Below are 22,516 nucleotides of genomic sequence, written 5' to 3'. Positions count from 1 at the left end.
CATTCTTCAAAGAAATAGAACAATTATTGATGAAATTCATATGGAATCACAAAAAACCCCGAATTGCCAAAGCTCTCCTGAAAAAAAAAGAAGGGAATGGAGGCATCACACTCCCAGACTTCAAACTATACTACAAAGCCATAATCATCAAAACTGCATGGTATTGCAACAAGAACAGACATACAGACCAATGGAATCGAATAGAAAATCCAGAAATAAACCCACAGATTTATGGTCAACTAATCTTTGACAAAGGAGCAAAGACTATGCATTGGAGCAAAGAAAGTTTGTTCAATAAATGGTGCTGGGAAAACTGGGTTGCTACATGCAAAAGAATGAAACTTGACCACTACCTCACACCATACACAAAAATCAACTCAAAATGGATTAAAGAACTAGACATAAGACCTGAAACCATAAAATATATAGAAGGAAATATAGGCGAAACACTACGTGATTTGCACATCAAAGACATCTTTACAGACACATCACCCAAAGCAGTGATAGTGAAGGCAAAGATCAACAGCTGGGACTACATCAAATTAAAGAGCTCTGCACAGCAAAAGAGACAATAACAAAAACAAAGAGAAACCCCACCAACTGGGAGAACATTTTTGCATACAACACTAATGATAAAGGACTGATCACCAAAATCTGCAAAGAGCTGATGAGACTCAACAACAACAAAGAAAATAACCCAGTCAAAAAATGGGCAGAAGAGCTAAAAAGAAACTTCTCTGAAGAGGAAATGCAAATGGCCAACAGGCATATGAAAAAATGTTCAACATCACTTGTAATCAGGGAAATGCAAATCAAAACTACCATGAGATACCATCTTACACCAGTGAGAATGGCACATATTAAAAAAACTAGCAACAACAAATTTTGGCGAGGGTGTGGAGAAAAAGGAACTCTCCTGCACTGCTGGTGGGAGTGCAAACTGGTCCAACCACTATGGAGAGCTGTGTGGAGATTTCTTGACCTACTAAACATAGAGCTTCCATATGATCCAGCAATTCCACTCCTAGGTATTTACCCAAAGGACACAGAAACATCAATTCCAAAGAGCACCTGCACACCTATGTTTATAGCAGCACTGTTTACAATAGCTAAGCTTTGGAAACAGCCCAAATGCCCAAAAATAGATGACTGGATCAAGAAGATGTGGTACATATATACCATGGAATATTACTCAGCATTCAAAAAAGATAAACACATGCAATTTGCAGCAACATGGATGGCACTGGAAGGGATCATGCTCAGTGAAATAAGCCAAAAAAAAAAAGAAAAATACCGGATGGTCTCACTCATAGCAGGAATCTAGAAAACTTAAATAAGGGACCAGGAAAATGAATAACTATAAGAAAGTGAAAATCAAAATCAACAAAAAACTATGAACCAGAGACACTTTTTGGGGGGGGGGGGGGCGGGAGGGGAGGGATTGGGGTCAGAATGGGTGGGTTGCAATTGTATGGGGAATATAAAAATAAAATTTATTATTTAAAAAAAATGCTGTGTATAATATATATTATTATAATATATAATTTATTATAATTTAGAATATGGGAGTATTTTATTTTCTTTATTTTCTGTTAAAAGACTGAATATTCTTCATATCTTAAAAAAAAAAAAAAAAGTATGCAGTAATTGGGCCTCCCCTGGTGGCTCAGGCAGTTGAGTGCAGCACTGTGAGGCTGTCCGCAGCATCTGCAGTGCTGGTTCTATCCTGGCCAGCCAGCGAGGGTCCCACATGGCGCGGCAGACCTCTCCTGCCTCGCCCGCTGCTCCCCTCAGCAGTGTATTTCAGTCAGTCTGCCTGTTCTGCTCCCCGCTCTGTCTCTGGCGAATCCTCTCATCCTCACACACATCTGGCCTGTACCCCGGTTCTTTATAAATAAATAAATAAACAAACAAACAAACAAATAAATAAATAAATATCTTAAACAAAAAAAAAAGTATGCAGTAATTTAACAACATCAAAAACTCTAAGGTGTTGTTAAAAACAAATAAAGCAAAAGGAAATGGAAAGGTATGTTTATGGGTTGGAAGAATTAACGTGGTCAAATGGCCATCTTACCCAAACTAACGTATGGATTTCAAGTAATCCCTTTTAAAATTTCAATCGCTGTCTTAAAGGAGATAAAGACTGCAGTACTAAAATTCATATAGAACCGCAAAAGACACAGCATAGCCAAAGCAATTTTAAGAGTAAAGAAGAATGCTTTTCCGGTGGCAGAGTCTGGAGAGGATGCGTAGAAATGGCACGTCGCAAGGGGAAGGAAAAGAAGGAAGAACAGGTCATCAGCCTTGGACCTCAGGTGGCTGAAGGAGAAAACGTATTTGGTGTCTGCCACATCTTTGCATCCTTCAATGACACTTTCGTCCACGTCACTGATCTCTCTGGCAAGGAAACCATCTGCCGTGTAACTGGTGGGATGAAGGTGAAGGCTGACCGAGATGAATCCTCGCCATATGCTGCTATGTTGGCAGCCCAGGACGTGGCACAGAGGTGCAATGAACTGGGTATCACTTCCCACCACATCAAACTCCCGGCTACAGGAGGAAATCGGACCAAGACTCCTGGATCTGGGGCACAGTCAGCCCTTAGAGCCCTTGCCCGCTCAGGAATGAAAATTGGGTGGATTGAGGATGTCACCCCCATCCCCTCTGATAGCACCCGCAGGAAGGGGGGGTCGCCGTGGTCCCCGTCTGTGAACAGGACTCTTCAAATTATTTTCTGTTAAAATAAATTGCCTTCTTGTAAACCAAAAAAAAAAAAAAAAAAAGAGAGTAAAGAAGAATGGAGTGTATTGTGCTTCCAGTCTTTAAATTATACTATGAAGCTATAATAATAATAATAATAATAATAATAATAATAAAACCCTACAGTATTGGAATACAAATAGACCTGTGGAATGGAATTGAGAACCCAGAAATAAACCCACATTTATATGGACAGTTAATTTAAAACATAAAAGGCAAGAGCATACAATGGAGAAAGGCAATTCTATTCAACAAATAGTGTAGGGAAAATTGAACCGGCACATGCAAAAGAATGAAACCAGACTACCATCTCATAGTAGACACAAAAATTAATTCAAAATGGATTAAAAACTTGGACCGAAGACCTGAGCCATAAAATACATAGAAGAAAAATATAGGCAAAACACTCCATGACACAGACTTCAGAACTGTCTTTGTGGATTCATTTCCAAAGTCAAGGGAAACAAAATAAAAAATAAACAAATGGGACTACATCAAGCTAAAAAGCTTTTGCACTGGGAAAGCAGATTTCCTTAAAAGTTTCCTAGCTGGGGGCCTCACCGGTGGCGCAGCGGTTGAGCACTGGGTTGCGAAGCTGCCCGCAGCCTCTGCAGCGCCAGTTCGATCCCCGGCTGCTCCCGGGCCACTGGAGGAGGGTCCCACATGGAGCGCAGACCTCTCCTGCCGCCTGCTGCTCCCCTCAGCAGTGCACGGTCCTTCTGCCTGCTCTGCTCCCCGCTCTGGCTCTGGTGAATTCTCTCACCCTCCCGCGCTTCTGACTGTACCCAGTGCTTGTATAAATAAATAAATAAATCTTAAAAAAAAAAAAAAGTTTCCTAGCTGTCATCTTAACTGTCACTAAAACAAAAAGCTCCCTAAAAGGGAGAACACTTTTGCACATCATACATCCAACAAGGGACTAAAACCCGAAAAACTCACATAACTCAACAAAGTAACATAGCAGAAAGTTTTACCTTCTGTTTATATTCATACAGGTTTGCTATTATTGTTGATATAGTTAAATCTCTGTTTAGATTTGCCTCCCATTTGCCATTTTGTTTTCTTATAATTACTTCTTTTTTTTATATAATTTTTTCTTCTTTTTTTAAATTATTATTTATTTATTTATTTATACAAGCACTGGGTACAGTCAGAAGTGTGGGAGGGTGAGAGAATTCACCAGAGCCAGAGCGGGGAACAGAGCAGGCAGAAGGACCAAAGTACACTGCTGAGGGGAGCAGCGGGTGGCAGAAGAGGTCTGCGCACCATGTAGGACCCTCCTCCGGTGGCCGGGGAGCAGCCAGGGATCGAACCGGCGCTGCAGAGGCCGCGGGCAGCCTCACAACCCAGCGCTCAACCACTGCACCACCGGGGAGGCCCTATAATTACTTCTTATAACCCGATACTCCTCCTGGATTTTGTCTCCTAGATTTCATCCTTTAGTAACTCCATATAGCGTTTTACACATAGAAAGTGATCAATAAACATTTATTAAGTGAAAAATTAATTTAACCAGATGAACATAATTTGAATGACTTTGTCTCCTTTGTGTATTAGAGTGACTTATAGAACTTGCCTCTTTTTTCAGACAGAAAGCTAAGATATCTGGTTGTGGGCCATGGGAGATATAGCCTGGTTTTAAGTAATAGTATGGATCAAAAGGAAGGATGGAGAGAACAAAGGACCTAAGCACTCTCCTCTCATCCTTACTTTACTCCTAGAATTCTCTTTCTGATATCAGTACCATCCTTTTCCAGCATAAGTTTTGGCCTCGTTTCCTTCTCAGCTTGCTTGGGCCAGACACTTGCCCTAATTGAGAAGCAACATGGGAATGTAACATGGGAAAGCAGTCTGTTCCTATGGCAGAGAAGCCTAATGGACATGTTTGTGGGTCTAGAATCACCTCACCTGGTATCTAATTGCCTCCCTTCCACTTACTGGACAAGTTGATTGCTTTATGACTTAGTTTCTTCATCTGTAAATGAGAATAGTAATGTATCTACATCATAGATGTAGACTATAGACATCATTACTGTGACATTCGCATGAACTAATATACATAAAGTGCTTGATATAGCACCTGATTTAAAACCCTAGATGTGTTAACTGTGGTTATTTCTTGCATGTGTTTCCCCTGAGCTCAGGGTCTTCACTGTTATGGGTACTAGGATTGAACATGATTGTTCAAGTTGGGGTTTCACTTCAGTCTCATCATGGTGGGACAGACATAAAGACACAGCCCACCAAGGGTCTTCATTCAAGATACATATTCAGGATTTTCCCTATGCTTTAAACTAAGTTATCCAAAGTATAGTATTTTTTTTTTTAATAATTCTAATAGAAGTCTTAACTTTTTTTTTTTAAAGATTTATTTATTTATTTATTTATTTATTTATTTATACAAGTACTGGGTACAGTCAGAAGCGCGGGAGGGTGAGAGAATTCACCAGAGCCAGAGCGGGGAACAGAACAGGCAGAGTGACTAAATACACTGCTGAGGGGAGCAGCGGACGCTGCAGGAGAGGTCTGCGCACCATGTGGGACGCTCACCTGTAGCCGGGGATCGAACCGGTGCTGCAGAGGCTGCGGGCAGCTTCGCAGCCCAACACTCAATCGCTGCGCCACCAGGGGAGGCCCAAAAGTATAGTATCTTATAGAAAGCTACATGTATTTTTAGGGTTAGTCACATTTTGTGGGCAAAATATCATTTTAGGTGGAAATTCGTTCTAAAGAAGAATTGATTCAACAAAGTCATATTTGATTCAATAACTCGTTAATTGATTCAATAAATTCAATAAACTCATAAGTTATCACTAATCTAATAGTTACAGGCTTTGAATCATTCTTATAATTTGAATCTATTGTTGCAATATGCTGAATTATACTTTTTCATTTGGTGAGTGGGACATATACTTAGGTGTGGTAGTGGTTATATTGTATAAAAATACACAATTTCTTTGCACCTTCTAGTATGTAAAGAATTCTTGAGCCGATTCTACAACTCTTTGATAGCCAGAGGAGTCCACTTTTCTCTGGACACCATAGAAAAAGAATTGATCGACTTTTGCTTGGATGTCAAAGGAAAAGAAAACCGCCTGGTATGGTAAATTTCACCTTCCATTTTCCCCTTGTACTTGAAGAAAACTGCTAATAATTTCATTTTTCATCATCAACTTAATGTTTTCCAGTTAAACTCTTGCCTCAAGCACATTCATTGCATAGAGCAAGCAGAGCAGAAATTGATCTCTCAGCTAAATGTAGTCATATGTATTTTCATGTAGGGGGTAGCTGGTTTCATTTTGCTTTCTAAATAAATCACGAGCAACCAATTCTATGTTTTCTTAAATGAATTATGCAATTGAATTCTTTTTTTTTTTTTTCTAAAGATTTATTTATTTATTTATTTATACAAGCACTGGGTACAGTCAGAAGTGCCGGAGGGTGAGAGGATTCACCAGAGCCAGAGCGGGGAGCAGAGCAGGCAGAAGGACCGAAGTACACTGCTGAGGGGAGCAGCGGGCAGCAGGAGAGGTCTGCGTGCCATGTGGGACCCTCCTCTGGTGGCCGGGGAGCAGCCGGGGCTCGAACTGGCGCTGCAGAGGCTGCGGGCAGCTTCGCAACCCAGCGCTCAACCGCTGCGCCACGGGGGAGGCCCACAATTGAATTCTTAATGAGAATGTACTGTGTTGAATTCAGAGTGGATAGATGTTTTTCAGTCTTACAAAACAATCTAGTGAAACCTATCAAAACATTTTATATTATTATTTATATATAACTAATGAAGCATAAATATTTTCTTATCATGGTGTTTGTAGGGTACTTCCTGGGTAGATACAGATGACTTGTTTCACTATACTGTTTCACATCTTTTTTTTTTTTTTTAAGATTTATTTATTTATTTATTTATTTATTTATTTATGCATACAAGAGCCGGGGTGCAGGCCAGAGATGCAGGGGGGGGCCTCCCCGGTGGCGCAGCGGTTGAGCGCTGGGTTGCGAAGCTGCGCGCGGCCTCTGCGGCGCCGGTTCGATCCCCGGCTGCTCCCCGGCCACCGGAGGAGGGTCCCACATGGCGCGCAGACCTCTCCTGCCGCCCGCTGCTCCCCTCAGCAGTGTACTTCGGTCCTTCTGCCTGCTCTGCTCCCCGCTCTGGCTCTCATGAATTCTCTCGCCCTCCCGCGCTTCTGACTGTACCCAGTGCATGTATAAACAAAACAAACAAAGAAACCAGCAAACAAATAAATAAAGCATGCCTCTATATAAAAAAAAAAAAAAAAAAAAAAAAAAAAAAAAAAAAAAAAAAACAGAGATGCAGGGGGGTGGGAGGATTCACCAGAGACAGAGTGAGGAACTGAATAGGCAGACTGACTGAAATACGCTGCTGAGGGGAGCAGCGGGTGAGGCAGGAGAGGTCTGCTGCGCCATGTGGGTTGCTCCCTGGCCGGCCAGGAATCAAACTTGTGCTGCAGAGGCTGTGGATTGCTTTACAGTGTGGTGCTTAACCACTTGTCCCACCAGGGAGGCCCTGTTTTGCCTCTTGAAAGACAATCTTAAGCTAATTCATTTTGCCTAAGATTGTCATGTTGGAATTTGTCAGTTAAATTTTCATTGTTGACGGCTCATCATAGTGTTTACACTGAATATAACACATTCACCAAGTTTTATGTTGTTAGACACAGTTACAATGTTTTCATTATAAAACTCTCATTTGTGCCATTTTTATATTCTTAACTGTAAAATGTTAAGTCAGCTGGGAAGGCAGTGTAGCATGATAGAAAAGAAAATGGACTCTAGAACCAAAATGTTAGTCTTTTTTGTTTTAAATTTATTTCATTTATTTATTTTTAATTGAGGTAATATTGGGCTATCCCATCGAGTACTTCCACCATAATGCACCCTAGATTTTTGAAATCAGTCTCTTCTATTGCTATCTGGCTGAACTTCAGTTGGCTTGAGTGTAAAAAGGGGATAATAACAGTACTTACTTCACAGGTTTGTGGTGAGAATTAAATAAACCAATGTCTTTAAAGTTCTGAGAGCAGTACCTGACACAGAGAAAACAATTAGCAAGTGTTAGCTCTCATCATTGGTCTTTGAGCATCATGTGAATTGTAGGGCACTTCTAATTAGACTGATCATGGGAATGAAGTCATTTGTTTTTGATGTCTTAGTCAGCAGGGGTTGAAATTTAAGAGCTGGGCCATGAAAACTAGGTTAACTTCTTTCTCACTTTTTGAAACTCTATTTCTGTCTGTGTTTTTCAATGTCTGGGATGCTCAATTCTCTTCTTTCTCTTTCAGTGCTATTATCTTGGAGCAACAAACGATGCAGCCACCAAGATCCTTAGCGAGGTCACTCGCCCAATGAGTATGCATGTGCCTGTAGTGAAGATTTGTGAGAAGCTAAAGAAAATGGACAGCCAGATCTGTGAACTAAAATATGGTATAAAGTAGTCAAAAAGTATTGCCCAATATGTCCAAAATATTGCCAAATCTCTAAACAGGGCCATGTTTAAAAAAAAATCAGTGTAAGAAGGAGAGGCATTGTCAGTTATTGATAGTTGTTGGGCTGCTGTATAGCACTGAGTTTTGGGGAAAGTGAAGTGAATACTGGCACAATCAGCATCAGTAAGACTGCTAACCCAAAGAGCGAAGTTTAAACTCTTAAGCACGAAGGCAATATTGACTACATAGGGAAAGATTTTTGGTAACCTTTTAAGACAAAAGTTGCATTGATTCAAAAGTGATGTAAGGATTTAAGTTTTTTTAAAAAACTTTATTTATTTATGCTTACAAGAGCTGGGGTACAGGCCAGAGGTGTGGAGTGGTGAGAGGATCCACCAGAGTGGGAAACAGAGCAGGCAGATTGACTGAAGTACACTGCTGAGGGGAGCAGCGGGCGAGTCAGGAGAGGTCTCCTGCGCTATGTGGGTTGCTCTCTGGGTGGCCGGGGTATCGAACCTGTGCTGTTGAGGCTGAGGACAGCTTCACAGGTAGTGTCTTAACCCCTTACGCCACCAGGGAGGCCCCAGGATTTAAGTATTAAATGTGACTACATCTTTTTTCCTAAATTTGGTTATCATTCTGCCAGCTTTAAATTATGGGGTAAATTTTAGAAAATAGGTTATTCACATTAAATCAAGTTTTGCTAGATGAAATAACCTTTTTGTGGGAGCCTAAAATAAACAGTGAGGAAAGGAAGATGTCCTATTTAAGACATTATCCTTGGCCTTATAATGTTCTCCTAGATCTAGTCTTATACTGCGGATTTGTATCTAGGCCAGTCTTTTGCGTGGATTGAGTAGGTATGATACAAGGCAGGGGAATTCCTACCTTACCTGATAGTCCATCAGAGGAGATCCATTTCTTTTGTGTAAGTCATTGTTTTTATGTTATATAGCCAGTGTGGTATTGTAAAATACTTAAGTAATTAGGACCTGACTGAATTATTTTTGTCTTATTTCCCAACAAAGTTGTGTAATAGGCCAATGCTCCCTAGCTACATAGCTAGGTTTAAAGTTAGAAGACACCAAAGAAAAACTGTTTCTCAGTTTGGCAAGGGCAAGCCCTTATTTCTAGGGTGGTGATTATGGGGTAGGCATCCTTTTTTATTGGCTTCCAAATAATAAAGTAGAGGCAGGAAACACCAAGCCCATATAAACAATGTTCACAAAAGGGAAAAACCTGTGCTGATTTTTTCATTCAACACATCTTTTGGAAGAAATTCTATGTGCCAGGGGTCTTATTGGGATCCTTGAATAATAGAAAAATGAATCAAATATAATTGAGAAGAAACAAACTAATGTTTTCATAAATGCCGGCCACTAGAGGCCCTTGGGGAGCCACACACACTAGGTTTAATTTTGTATTGACCTTTTCTTGTAGTTTTAGGGTGTCACAGAGTTTTTCTCCATTTTAAAATTAATTTCAGATGCCAGATTCTGTATAAAAACACAGAGGAAATACTGACACTTCAAGAAAGTATGTTTTCCCTTCAACTATTGATCCTGAATAGACCAATAGTTTAAAATCCTTCTTCCCAGAGTCTTGTTAAAAGAGAAGCTGAGATTGAATAGAGATCTTTGAGTTGTGGGATATTAATAATTTGGGCTAGAAAACCTTCTACTTTTAGAAGATTCTGTCAAGTCAAATCATGAAATTAGTAAACAATTTAAGTGTGGAGGTGGGTTATGTTTACAACTAGGAAAGAATGCTTTTGTTTACTGCTTTTTAATTTTTTAAAAGATTTATTTATTTATGCATACAAGAACCGGGTTACAGGCCAGAGGTGCGGGGGGTGAGAAGATTCACCAGAGACAGAGTGGGGAGCAGAACAGGCAATCCACTGAAATACACTACTGAGGGGAGCAGTGGGCGAGTCAGGAGAGGTCTGCTGCGCCATGTTGGGTAGCTCCCTGGCCGGCTAAGGATCAAACTCATGCCACAGTGGCTGAGGATAGCTTCATAGGTTGCGTCTTAACCCCTTGAGCCACCAGAGAGGCCTGCTTACTGCTTTTTTAGAAAGATGGAAATCACTATAAAAAATTTAGGATTGTCTGGAGCACAGAGTTTTGGTGAAAACCCAAGAAAAAAAAAAAAAGACTTTAAAATTTAACTTTTATTTTTTTCCCAGCTTTAAAGAGATAATGACATAATATCATGTAAGTTTATGTAGAGTTTGATACACTTCGTATTATAAAATGACTACCACTTTTGCATTAGCTAACATCTACATTTTGTCACACAGTTACCACTTCTTTGTGGTGAGAAGATTTTTGGGGGAGAGAAGTTACTCTTCTAGTAACTTCTAAGTATATAATACATTATTATTAATTACATTAGAGCCCCAGAACTTATTCATCTTGCAGTTCATCTTACAAAAAAAAGTTTGTACCTTTGACCAACATCTCCTGTTTCCACTACGCCCCAGCCCCTGGTAACTGAGTTTGACTTATTCACATTCTACCATAAGTAATGTCTTATAGTATTTGTCTTTCTCTGGTTGACTTATTTCACTTAGTGTATGCTAAGTGCTCTAAGGTATATCCATGTTGTTGAAAATGGTAGGACTTTTTTCTTTCATTTTCATATGAATGTATACATATATATCTTATGTAAATATATTCATTTAATATATTTATATATTTAATATATAAATACAAATATAAATATATGTTTTGTGTATATATGTATACATGCATGTGTGTATACATTCATCTGTTGGCAGATACTTAGCTTATTTCCATATCTTGGCTATTGTGAATAATGCTGCAATGAACATGGGAATGCAGATATCCCTTGGCTATCCTGTTTTCATTTCTTTTGTATTTATGCCCATAAGTTATATTGCTGGTTTAATTGTAGTGTAGTCCTATTTTTAATTTCTGGAGGAACCTATACTGTTCTTCGTAGTGACTATTCCAATTTACCTTCCCACCAACAGTGTACAAGGATTCCCTTGTTTACTTCATCTCCAATAATTGTTAATGCTTGCGTTTTTGATGACAGCCATTCCAGCAAGTGTGAGGTGATATCTCATTGTGGTTTTAACTTGCATTTTCTTGAAGATTTTGAGCACCTTTTTATGTAACTGTTGGCCATTTATGTGCTTTCTTTGGAAAAATGTCTATTCAGTATCTCTGACATTTTCTAACTAGAATTGTATGAATTCTTTATATAGTTTGGATAGTAACCCTTTATCAGGTCCATATTTGCAAATATTATTTCTATAGAGAAAAACTGCCCTCTTCCGATAGAGAAATTAAAATAATGAATATCATATATTGTGTTATATATAGTACATTATAGATAAGCCTAATAAAACAAATTTTGGGGTGAGGACTTGGCATTTGAGAAGTAGCTGAGTTCTTGAAATTTTCTGCAAATAATCTATAAATAGGAAAACAGTGGTTTTACTAGAGGAGTTAGGTATTGGTGACAGGCAACAATGGTAGGAGCCATATTGGCTGGCACTGAAACACTAGCATTAGAGAAGTGGATAATAACCCAAAGGGCTACAAATGAATGCTGTGATAAATTAGTAATCCCAGTAGGGGTAATGGGATCCGATGAGTTTAAGCAAAAATCTAAAACAATTACGGGTCAGAGAGAATGCTCTGAATTTTATTTATGTGTTTCAGTTTCTTTACATTTTTATTTAAGGACTTGATAGTGATTTGTAATGTGTATGTTCATCTGTTTTAATGAGCCATAACTTTTAACCATACTCCCAAGGCCATCCCAAGGCACAGCCTTTTATCGATTCCCTTCTTTTTACTTCAGAAGCAGCAATTAAGATGCAGTTCTATTGGTTTTAGGAGTGCTGATCTTGAGAAACCTTGCTGTGGTAGCTAATACTACCAAGTTACAAAGTCCCCTGTTTTGAAACAAATATAATTCCTTAGGGAGAAAGTCAGAGGCAACACAAATTGTCTCAAAGCTTTGTGTAGAACACAGGTGTGTCTTGGTTTCCACAGAAATTGAACCGTTCCTCACTTTGGATCACAAAGTCCACACTGAGAACAATAATTTTATTTCTTTTTTTTAAGTATTTCTTAGTTTTTAGTTTATTAGAAATTGTGCCTTTCCTTTTTGCCCTTTAGAAAAGAAGTTGGACTTAGCATCATTGGACCTGTCGAAGATGAGAGTAGCAGAGTTGAAACAGATATTGTACAGCTGGGGAGAAGAGTGCAGAGCCTGTGCAGAAAAATCAGACTACGTGAATCTGATCAAAGAACTGGCGCCCAAGTATGCAGCCACACACCCCCAAACAGAACTCTGACTCATGGAAGCCTGTACATCATTGATTGTAATTATAGACAAAGTGACTTAGTAGGACACATTGGTTAACAGTAACCAAGCATTGTACTGTGTGTGGTCCATATGTCTTGTTTTGATATACCTCAGAATGGATTACTTAGGTTTAGTGACAGCTTGTATTTGCAGTGTCCCAAAACCTAAAAGTGCCTTTCTCATAGTCTTGCAAGCAGGTTGTATAGTCTTGTAAGTCTTATATAAATTATGTTCTAGTTCCCAAGTTGGGAAAAGCAAACTATTGAAAAATCAATGCAGAAAAGTAATTCTAAGAAAGAAGAGAGTGCTCAGAGGCCTCTTTGTGTACTAATATTTAATTAAACACATTGGATTAGCACAAAAGAAACAATATTTTAGTTTTCTGAACTTTTAACTTCAATGCCCCCAGAAATGTGGCATAATTAAAAGATTTATTTAAAAAAAGTAAACTTTGTATATTCAACTGCAAAGGCAGGAAGTACCACTTGAAATTCGTATTTCCCATATGAAGAAAAACTATTTAAAATCTATTTAAACCTACTTTAGAAAATGGATCCAGGATCCATACAAGCCTTGCCAATGTTTCAGGAAATTTTATCCACATCTACATTGTTGATTGAAACAAATTGAAAGTCTTTTTCATTCTTTTCTGGCACACATTAGACAAGTTTTTGATAGAAGACTGAAGCATATTGAGTACTTATAGGCAACATGGAGCTTTATGATTGTTCATGCTATTTTATAAGAGTTAAATTGTCAAATCATTTTGGGTTCCATTTTCCGGCCACATAAGAATAAAAAATCCATTGTAGAAGTGATCGCTTCTGAGTGGCACATGGAGAAGGGAATGACCACCACAAAGCTTTCTGGGGTGATAGGAAACAATCAACCTTATAGCTTGATTGGGGTAGTAGGTTACATGAGTAAATACAATTATTAAGCCTATTCAGTAGTATAACTAAGACCTGGACATTTTATTGTATATAGATTAGATCTTGAAAAACTGCTAAAGAAATTAATCAATCCAAAACCTCTTTTTCATTTAAGGAATTGCATTTATGGATTGAGAGTCCTTTTGGGGAGTTTAGGAGAAATTTTTCAAACTCACAGTATATGTTGAAAATGTAATTTTCATTCTTACATGTTGCATTGGTAAATGAATGTTCAGTTGGGCAGTTAGAATATCACAGAACTTGTCAGAGACTTACTGGTTAGTAACTTTGAAACGAGGATTAAAAAGCTTTGGTGCAATGAATGGCCGAAAGGGTTATTTGTTTCTGGATTTTGGAAACTTGATCATTATGTGTAAAGCACCTTATTTTACTTTGAATGATATCTTTTAAAAGCCCAGATTTTTTTTTTTTTACTATTTATAATCTTTATATTGTTTTTCTTTAGTGCAGTTTGAGCCTATAGTGAAATTTGATGTTGGATCTCAAAATCAGGTCAGATTTTTCAGTGTCATATTTTCAGGGATAAAACTGGGTAATAGGAACTCTGCTCAGCAGGTCATTCAAATCTATGCTGTTTAGTCTAGTTTCTTAAAGGGCATTTATTCTTAGTCAGTGCTCCTCAAACTTTTCAAAATAAGCATACAAATCACCTGGAGATCTTGTTAAAATTTAGATTCTGTTTCAGTGTGTCCAAGGTAGGACCTGAGGTTCTGCATTTTCAACAAGCTCCCAGGGTAATGCTCACACTATTCTTTCAGGGACCGAACTTTGAGTAGCAAGAACCTGAGGCATGGATCCTGTGATTGATTTTTCTCTTTTGCCATCTCAGTCAGTTGGGTTTCTGATAAAATTCTAACAACAACAACAACAACCAAACAATAACAAACACATAGGACTTTATTCTTATATAAAAGAATAACCAGTACAGAGTAGTATGGCAATACATGAAGTTCTTTGGGACTCAGCTCTTACCTTTTTCACTCATGCCTTAATGGTGGATTCCATTCTTCATCCATGGTCCAAATATGGAACTTTTTCTTCTAGAGGGAGGCAGGTATGAAAAGACCTGCCTCTAAGCAGGGTCAGCTTTTTAAAGTAGTTTTCCCTCCCTTCTACCCCCAAACCTCAACCCCTACACCCATTTCCCACTCATAATCTGCTCATATGTCATTGACCAGAACTCAATTACACGCCAAATCTAGCTGCAAGGGATCTCCTTGCTATGGATCATCATTATAACCCCCTAAATAATTCTTCCTCCTCGCTGTTTGCATCTTTCATAAATGTGGGCAGTTATGTGTTTCCTTTTTTTTTTTTTTTTTTTTGGTTTGACAAGAAGTGGCTACTGCTTTTCTATTTTATTCTTATTTTAAATTACTTCCTGGCTCATTGTGTGTGAACACATGTGCAAACATGTGCATTTGTGTGTATGTTTATCCAAAATTCAAAACACAAGAAGTCAGATCTTGTGATAATAGTCTGAGCTAAAAACTTCCATTTAAACAGTAATGGTCTGGCACAGATATTATTCCTGGTCTATGCTAGATTTTAAGACCCCCAATCAGAAGCTCCTTAATTGATATCTAAATACACATGGGGACTGTATATAACAGAGCACAACTTAGAAGTGGTAGTTTTCCATTTGCCTATGGATAAATTGTCATTTGCATTCCACCAAAAAAGTATTAAATTCAAACCAAATTAATTGGCACAAAGGACAAGAAAATACTTGATTAGCAGATTCCTAAAAATAAGCAGAGCCATTCTGTGATTGAGCGGCCCTATCTGTGGGTGTGAGCAACTCTTGGTGTCTTTCCTAAGCAGATGCCTGTGAGATTTTTTATCCTTACCCAGAAGAAATGATTGTTCAGGTGCCTGTTCTTTCACAGTGTTTGAAATAAAACAATTCCATCAACAGAGACGTCCTCCTGGACCTGTTCTCATTTTAAGTTTAGAAACTTTTTTTTATTAGTGTCACTTATTTTAGTTTTTTTTTTCTTTTTGTGTTAGTGTAGGGACCTAACATTTGTAGGAGTAACAAGGAATTAAAATTAGAAACTTAATTGCATCAAGTTATTATTCTCCTAAGAATAATTCTCTTCCTCTCCCTCCCCCCTCCTCTCATTCTGTACACAAAATGAAATCAATAGAAAAGAGAAAGAACAAAATGTACTAAGATTTTTTTGGGTATGGTTTTCACTGACAAAATTTTCAAGAAGGTGGAGATTGTGCAGATACAACAAGTGAATTTCTAAAGCTCATCAGAATTTAAATTAAAATTTTAATGTGTTACACTGATGAATTAAAAATTTCAATGTGGTAATTGACAGAGATAAGGATGCTGGATGTAGATGACATGGATCAGTTTTAAGACTCACACTTGAAAGGTGAATTTGCCCAGTGGTTCGTAGTTGTGGCTTCACATTGGAAGCACTTGGGGGAATTTTGACAACTAAAAACCAGGCCATATCCCTGGCTAATTATGCCAGTCTCTGGGTGGAGAGGGCAAGGAGAGGCCCAGGTCAGTTCTGAAGCTTCTCTGGTGAGTTTTGTGGGAGACTGTCCTTGATACTCTAGGATACAGGTAGATGCTCTGCCTATGATTCTGACAGCTCCCTCCCAGGGCTGATAGTTTCTTAGTGTCAGAAGCTCAACCTGTGCAGTTGTGCTCTTGCAAATCTTGGTGGCTGACCTTGCAAGTTAACATGGTCTGGGATATTTTCTATGATTGTATACTTGCTTATTAAGATAGCATGGATTAGTGATTATACTGTGCAAGCAATGCATTAATCCACAGAAAAAAAAAAAGAATAAGAACACGTAAAGACATTGAATACAGGTCCACAGTTCACGGCCAAATTACTCAGATCTAGAATTCACAGTTTTTGAATTCTGGAAATGATGACTTTTCAGATTCTGGAACGACAGTCTGGCGCATACACTAAACTTTTCATAACCCCTTAAGGCCTTGAGGCAGTACCCTTTAACACCTCCCATGAATCCAGGTCGGTTTTTGTTTGCCAAGTGAGTTGCAAAAATGAACTTTTCATTTTCAGAGCCTTTTGGATGTCTGAATCGCGGGATAAGAGATTGTGGCACCGTAATTCTCTGGCGGCTCTAATCTAGGTGTTATCAATCATTAATTAACACGCTGGTCTTTCTTTGATAAAAATCTCTTCCTCCCACAGGCTCGTGCCCCATACACAGATCCGCTCCCAGAAAGGGGTGGGAAAGCACCTGTGGCCTCAGAAAATTAGGATTCGGTGCCACACTTCTTTCTGCAGGTCACACACCTTCCAGAGGCGTGGTGCACGGTAAATATTCAAGCTCCACCGTGGAAACGTGCTCATCCTGTCGTCTTCCTACCAAGCAGGTAGGTCAGGTGTGGCTTCTCCTCTTCTGGTCATGACAGCCAAGAAACTGAAGGAGTGCCTGCTCCTTTCTATAGCCCCCACCCCATCCTCTCTCGTCATCCTGAAAGTCCGTTTGCACTTTATGACCAACTCTGATGTCTCTGTGGCTGCAGTGCTTACCATCAGTTGCAGAAACTGTTGTTTACAGGGCTCTTGGCTTTTTCCTTTTGAATTTTTTAAAACCCATTTTGGAAAGAACAGATCAAATGTTGGTGCCTTAGTGACAGAGCATTTATAAATACATTCTGAGGAGTCTTAGCTGGGCAGTTTCTAGCAGGCAGTGAATTTGCTCACCTTGCTGCATATTATCTAAGACTGGGTATATATATCCCCAGTTCAGCTATTGCCCTCATTTTTCAGTCGTCCACTGTCAGTCAAATATTTAGTTCCCAGATATCTTTATTTTTCCTCAATCCTAAATCAGCATGTTGTTTCTTTTGAAAGGGAGTCCAGAGTTTTCTTTTTTCCAGATTATATTTATATACATAAATTTTTGCTTCATAAGATGGTTCAGTGTCACAGCATCTTGATCTTTGCCTGTAAGTGCTCAAAAACCTGGCTTAGACCCAGACTATGCAAATGACTTTTGCAGTTTCCTTTGCTTTCTTGAATACAATTTATTGGTGGTTTCCAAATGTCTGATTCTGTTGGAAAACCTTATTATGTGATAGGATCTTGAATATACAAAGATAGAAGTGGAAATAATAAAACAGAACCCTGAAGTAGAGTTTGAAGCCTGGGTTTGCTTATAGCTAGTTGTGCTATCTGAGAAGAATCATTCAACTTTTCTGGCCTTCAGTTCTTCATCTTGGGATGTAACTAATTATGTCTCTCTAACTGGGTTATAGTGATGATTAAGTGGAAAATATAAGTAAAATAGATAAGAGTGCCTGGCACAGGGCAGGCATCTTAGTAGACATTAGTTGAATTTGAATGACATTTTTAAAAAATATTTATTTATTTATGCATACAAGAACTGGGGTATAGGCCAGAGGTGGCAGGGGTGGGTGTGGGGTGGGTGGGGTGAATGAGAGGATTCACTAGAGAGAGTGGGGAGCAGAACAAGCAGATCTATAGAAATACACTGCTAAGGGGAGCAGCAGGGGAGGCAGGAGAGGTCTGCTGCACCATGTGGGTTGCTCCCTGGCCAGTGGGGATCAAATTCGTGCTGCAGTGGCTGGCGATAGCTTGTGTTTAACCCCTGCGCTGTGTTTAACCCCTGCGCTACCAGGGAGGCCCCTGAATGACATTTTTCTTTAAGTTTTAATATATTGTAGCATTCTATGTGAAGGAATGTTGAATATTAGCCCATTTTACAGATGAGGAAGGGAGGTTGAATTAACATTTAGTGACTTGCCCTCCTGGCCAGGAAATGGATAGAGGTCACCTCACTTCTGGATTAGATATGACTTTAGGCTGAAAAGTTCAGGGGTGATAAAATTTGGTGATCTGGAAACTAGTGACTTTGAAGTGATCTTTGGGAAGCAGGCTCACTTATAACTCATGACACAGTTCTTAAAGGGATTATAAGAAATAGTCAAATAAAAATAACCTAAGTGACTGTAATTTGATAATTAATATAATGTTTTCTAGGATGGCTTCTGTGGTCAGTAGTGAGCTATCACTTTTATTTGGAGTGACTCAATATTGCTGGAGTGGCCTTCCATTCTATTACACTCAATTGTCATTGCATCATATGTGATGCTGGAGAATTCAGGTCAACTGTCTTAATCAACAACAAAAAGCATGGCAAAGGATGTTCATGATCTTTTTGTTGTAGCCACATCTACCAGTTCTCTGGAAATGCCTGGGAAATTTACTCATGAGCCTATTTCTAGAATGCCTGTTAAACTCTTGAAATTCAGCAACCTCAGATGAAGAACTTCGAAATTATGACTTATTCAAATTGGTTTGACCATTAGTGATTTGTCCCTCTATCTTCCTTTTTCTAATAGGCAAAAAAGAAAGCATACTATAATGTAAAACTGCATTTTTTATTTTCAAGTTGCTTTAAACATTTGAACTTAATTAAATTTAAACAAATGAGTTTAAATTGTTAGAAAGTATAAGGGTTGATTTTTCCCCCGTTTTCATACTAATATTAATCATTTGCAACTAAACTATGATTCTTAGAACACATTTCTTGTATATATATATATATATATCTTTCCTGGAGGGAGGGGGAAATTTGCAATATGGATGTGCTTTGATTAAAAACCTACTTGTGCTGGAATTTTAAACCTAAGCCTCTGTAGTAAATATGAAATTACAAAAACAAAAGGTCCCTTAAGTGTGTGGCAGTTAACTCAAGTGGATTTTCCTCTCAGCTGTAAGGATGACAATAAATTGATAATTAAATTTTTTTTTAAAGATTTATCCATTTATGCATACAGGAGCTGAGGAACAGGCCAGAGGTGTTGGGGCATGAGAGGATTCACCAGAGACAGAACAGGGAATAGAACAGGCAGATCTACAGAAATACACTGCTGTATTTCTGAGGGGAGCATCAGGCGAGACAGGAGAGGTCTGCTGCACCATGTGGGTTGCTTCCTGGCCGGCCGGGGATCAACTCGTGTTGCAGAGATGGCAGACAGCCTCATAGGTTGCGTCTTAACCCCTTGCACCACCAGGGAGGCCCCGATAATTTAACATATTTTAAAGTGATCGTCACTTATGGTTTACATAGAAGATGATGGTGATTTTGGGATTTATAAGATTTCATTCCTAAAATCATGACTCTGATGACTGGGTCACCTCCTAGGAAATGGTCAGGCAGGCACTCCCAGGATACCTTTCCTTTTAGCCTCACTGGCTCCACTGTAAAAATCAAAGGCCTCACAAAAATAACCACATACAAGCTTGCTTTCTGTTTATGTACATAAAGCAACCCTTGTATTTCCAGTGATTGCTAGTTTTGCAAGAGAAATGTCCAAGGCTTGTTCTGGCCCAACTTCTGCTCCTACTGTACTTAATGTCTGCCAGAGTGTTGGCAGGGTGGTGGCACCACAAAGGGCTCTGACCAAGCCCCATTTAACTTTGGGGAGCTTGCCTTCTTTCATGGAATGCGTCTCGCACTTTACTCTGGTAATGACACATATCCTGAAACCTATTTGAAGGAGTAGATCAAGGGAGAATTGTTCTTTAGCAACACACACAGCAAACAAAATTATTTTCTCTGATTCTGCGTTTGCTGATTATGACTATACCTGTGTAATTCTACATCTTTGGCTTAGAATGATAGTATGGTATGCAAGCATGCTGTTAATATATCCATAGTTGTAGCTTAAGGGGGCAAATTATAATGCCCATTCTTGAGTAAGCTGGCAAAGAGGCCTCCTCAATGAAAATAAAATAAAAAAATAAGCAGATTATTTGAAAGAAATAAGATGAGTAGATACCTTGAAAATTGGTCATGTTGCATGGTTAGAGAGTAGGCATATGGAAAACTCAAACCCCATTGAAAGGTCTTATTGCTTTTGTCCATTGATAAAACTTTTTTTGAAGTTATCATTCTTTTCAAGGCTTGGGTAACCCAAGTCTGAGGATTTTTTTTTCTTCTTGTGACAGGCAGTAGTTCACATGCTGACTTTTATAGTCTTATCTAGTGGTAAAAGTTTAAAAAGAAAATAGGGCCTCCCTGGTGGCAGCAGGGGTTAAAGTCTCAGTGCTATCAAGCTATTGCCAGCCACTGGGGCAGCGTGAATTTGATCCTCCACCGGGGAGCTAATCCACAAAGCGCAGCAGACCTCTCCTTTCTTGCCTTCTGCTCCCCTCAGCAGTATATTTCAGTAGATCTGCTTGTTCGACTCTCTTCACTCTGTGTCTGATGAGTCCTCTCACCCCCGCACCTCTGGCCTACACCCCAGTTCTTGTATGCATAAATGAAAAAAAAAATTAAAAAAAAAAGAAAAATATTTTAAAGGATACCAGGCAGCAATTTAAATATCTTCTGAAGAGGGGTCAGTTTTAAAATGTTGTCAGTATAAGGCAATTCTATGCAGCAACTAGAAGATTGAGGCAGATTTATCTGTACTAATTTTAAAAGATCACTGATTTTTTTTTAAGATTTATTTATTTATACATACAAGAACCAAGGTACAGGTCAGATGTGCGGGGAATGAAAGGATTCAGCAGAGACAGAGCGGGGAACAGAACAGGCAGACTGACTAAAATACACTGCTGAGGGGAGCAGCAAGCGAGACAGGAGAGATCTGCTGCACCATGTGGTAGCTCTGCAGCCAGCCAGGATCGAACCTGCACTGCAGAGGCTGTGGACAGCTTCATAGCTTTGCGCTCAACCTGCTGCGCCACAGAGGAGGCCCACACTGATGTATTTTTAAGTGAAAAAAGCAGCTTTCAGAACAGTTTGTATAATATGATCCCATTTTAAAAACAGCACAAAACCCATGTATGTGTATAAGCATAGAAATATATCTCAAGTAATGCCTCTCTCTCTTTCCCGTCTCTTTCTCTCTCCCCATATATGTATGTATTATTTATTTTAGGAAAGTTGCCATTGAATTTTATCACATATTTATTTTGGGATAACTTTAACTTTCAAATAATTTTAAATGTACAGAAAAATTTCACTTTGAGAAAAATAGAGAAATCTTATACATCGTTTCACAAAGTCATCAATTATGAAAACTCTACCATATTTTACATCACCTTTTATTTATATTATTTTTTCTCAACAATTTGAAAGTATGTTGTGGAAGATGTGATTCTCCATTACATCTAAATTCTTCAATACATATTTCCTTGAAATATATTTCCTGTATAGCCACAGGATGCGCATTCACATGAGGAAATAAACATTAACACCATACTATCATTCTAAGCCAAAGATCCCTCCTCAAATTTCTCTGATTGTCCCAATGACATCCCTCATAAGCCCCAGAATCCTGCTTTGCACATAGTATGTGTCTTTAGTCATCTTTAACCTATAACAATTTATTTAGTCCTTCCTTATCTTTTGTAACCCTGACGTTTTTGAAGTGTAGAAACCAGTTTCCTTGAAAAATATCCCTTCATTTGGGATAGTTTCTGTTTGGTCATGATATTTCAAAGAAAGGATGATATATTCTTCTCAGTGCATAGTATCAGTAAGTACATAATGTTGTTTTAACCTATTACTGGTGTTGGCTTTCATCATTTGGTCAAGATGAGGTCTGTCAGGCTTCTCCATATTAAAGTTAATTAGCAAGTGCTTAAAAAGTATTAATAAATAATCATTAAGATGCTAATAAGTATTTTGAAGGGGGGACAGTTTAAGACCATAAATATCTGTTTCTTCCTAAAGCTTTATCCATTAATTTATCATCCATGAATGCATCTTGTCAGACCCAATTATTATTAAGATGTTTGGTAAATAATTATGCTATCACTGCTTCTACACTTATTAGTTGGAATTCTACTATGAGGTGGACCTCTCCATTCTTACTTATTTATGTCAATATGGATTCCTGGATTCCTGTGAATGAGTTCATCCATTTTTGCATGAGTTACAATCCATCATTACTTTGATGGACAATCCATTATTTACTGTGATGCTCAAACAGGTCCAGAATTGCACAGTAAGAGCCTTTTCAAGCTC

The 22,516-nt window shown here is 38.6% G+C and overlaps 3 protein-coding genes across 3 annotated transcripts in view; all 3 read left to right on the top strand.

Annotated features, from left to right (window-relative positions):
- The first annotated feature begins 2,258 nt into the window (after positions 1-2,258).
- Positions 2,259-2,768, top strand: LOC119244706 (40S ribosomal protein S14-like). Its single transcript, XM_037510648.2, has one exon. It carries the CDS (start codon positions 2,259-2,261, stop codon positions 2,742-2,744), a length of 486 nt encoding a protein of 161 aa, XP_037366545.1. The 3' UTR covers positions 2,745-2,768.
- A 3,070-nt stretch (positions 2,769-5,838) lies between these two features.
- Positions 5,839-12,607, top strand: CDNF (cerebral dopamine neurotrophic factor). The gene is made up of 3 exons (XM_054695103.1): positions 5,839-5,866; positions 8,064-8,205; positions 12,365-12,607. Exons 1-3 carry the CDS (start codon positions 5,864-5,866, stop codon positions 12,541-12,543), a joined length of 324 nt encoding a protein of 107 aa, XP_054551078.1. The 5' UTR covers positions 5,839-5,863; the 3' UTR covers positions 12,544-12,607.
- A 4,264-nt stretch (positions 12,608-16,871) lies between these two features.
- The window catches only part of FAM107B (family with sequence similarity 107 member B), a 200,240-nt gene continuing 194,595 nt past the window's right edge, over positions 16,872-22,516 (top strand). Inside the window, exon 1 of the mRNA XM_037510640.2 lies at positions 16,872-16,880. The gene's annotated coding sequence lies outside the window, so the exon portion shown is untranslated. The remainder of the gene's footprint in view (positions 16,881-22,516) is intronic.

The sequence above is a fragment of the Talpa occidentalis genome, unplaced genomic scaffold, assembly GCF_014898055.3.
Source record: "Talpa occidentalis isolate TD23 unplaced genomic scaffold, MPIMG_talOcc4v2.1 talOcc4.14, whole genome shotgun sequence".
Lineage (NCBI taxonomy): Eukaryota > Metazoa > Chordata > Mammalia > Eulipotyphla > Talpidae > Talpa > Talpa occidentalis.
Note: the sequence above shows the minus strand (reverse complement) of the source record. Positions and strands in the feature narration are given on the sequence as shown.

What these genes read in the sequence shown, in the direction of transcription:
- LOC119244706 (XM_037510648.2), top strand. Translation starts at nt 2,259, where the DNA reads ATGGCACGTCGCAAGGGGAAGGAAAAGAAGGAAGAACAGGTCATCAGC.
- CDNF (XM_054695103.1), top strand. An exon ending in GATCTGTGAACTAAAATATG is followed by an intron (nt 8,206 to 12,364) that starts GTATAAAGTAGT and finishes TTTGCCCTTTAG; the next exon opens with AAAAGAAGTTGGACTTAGCA.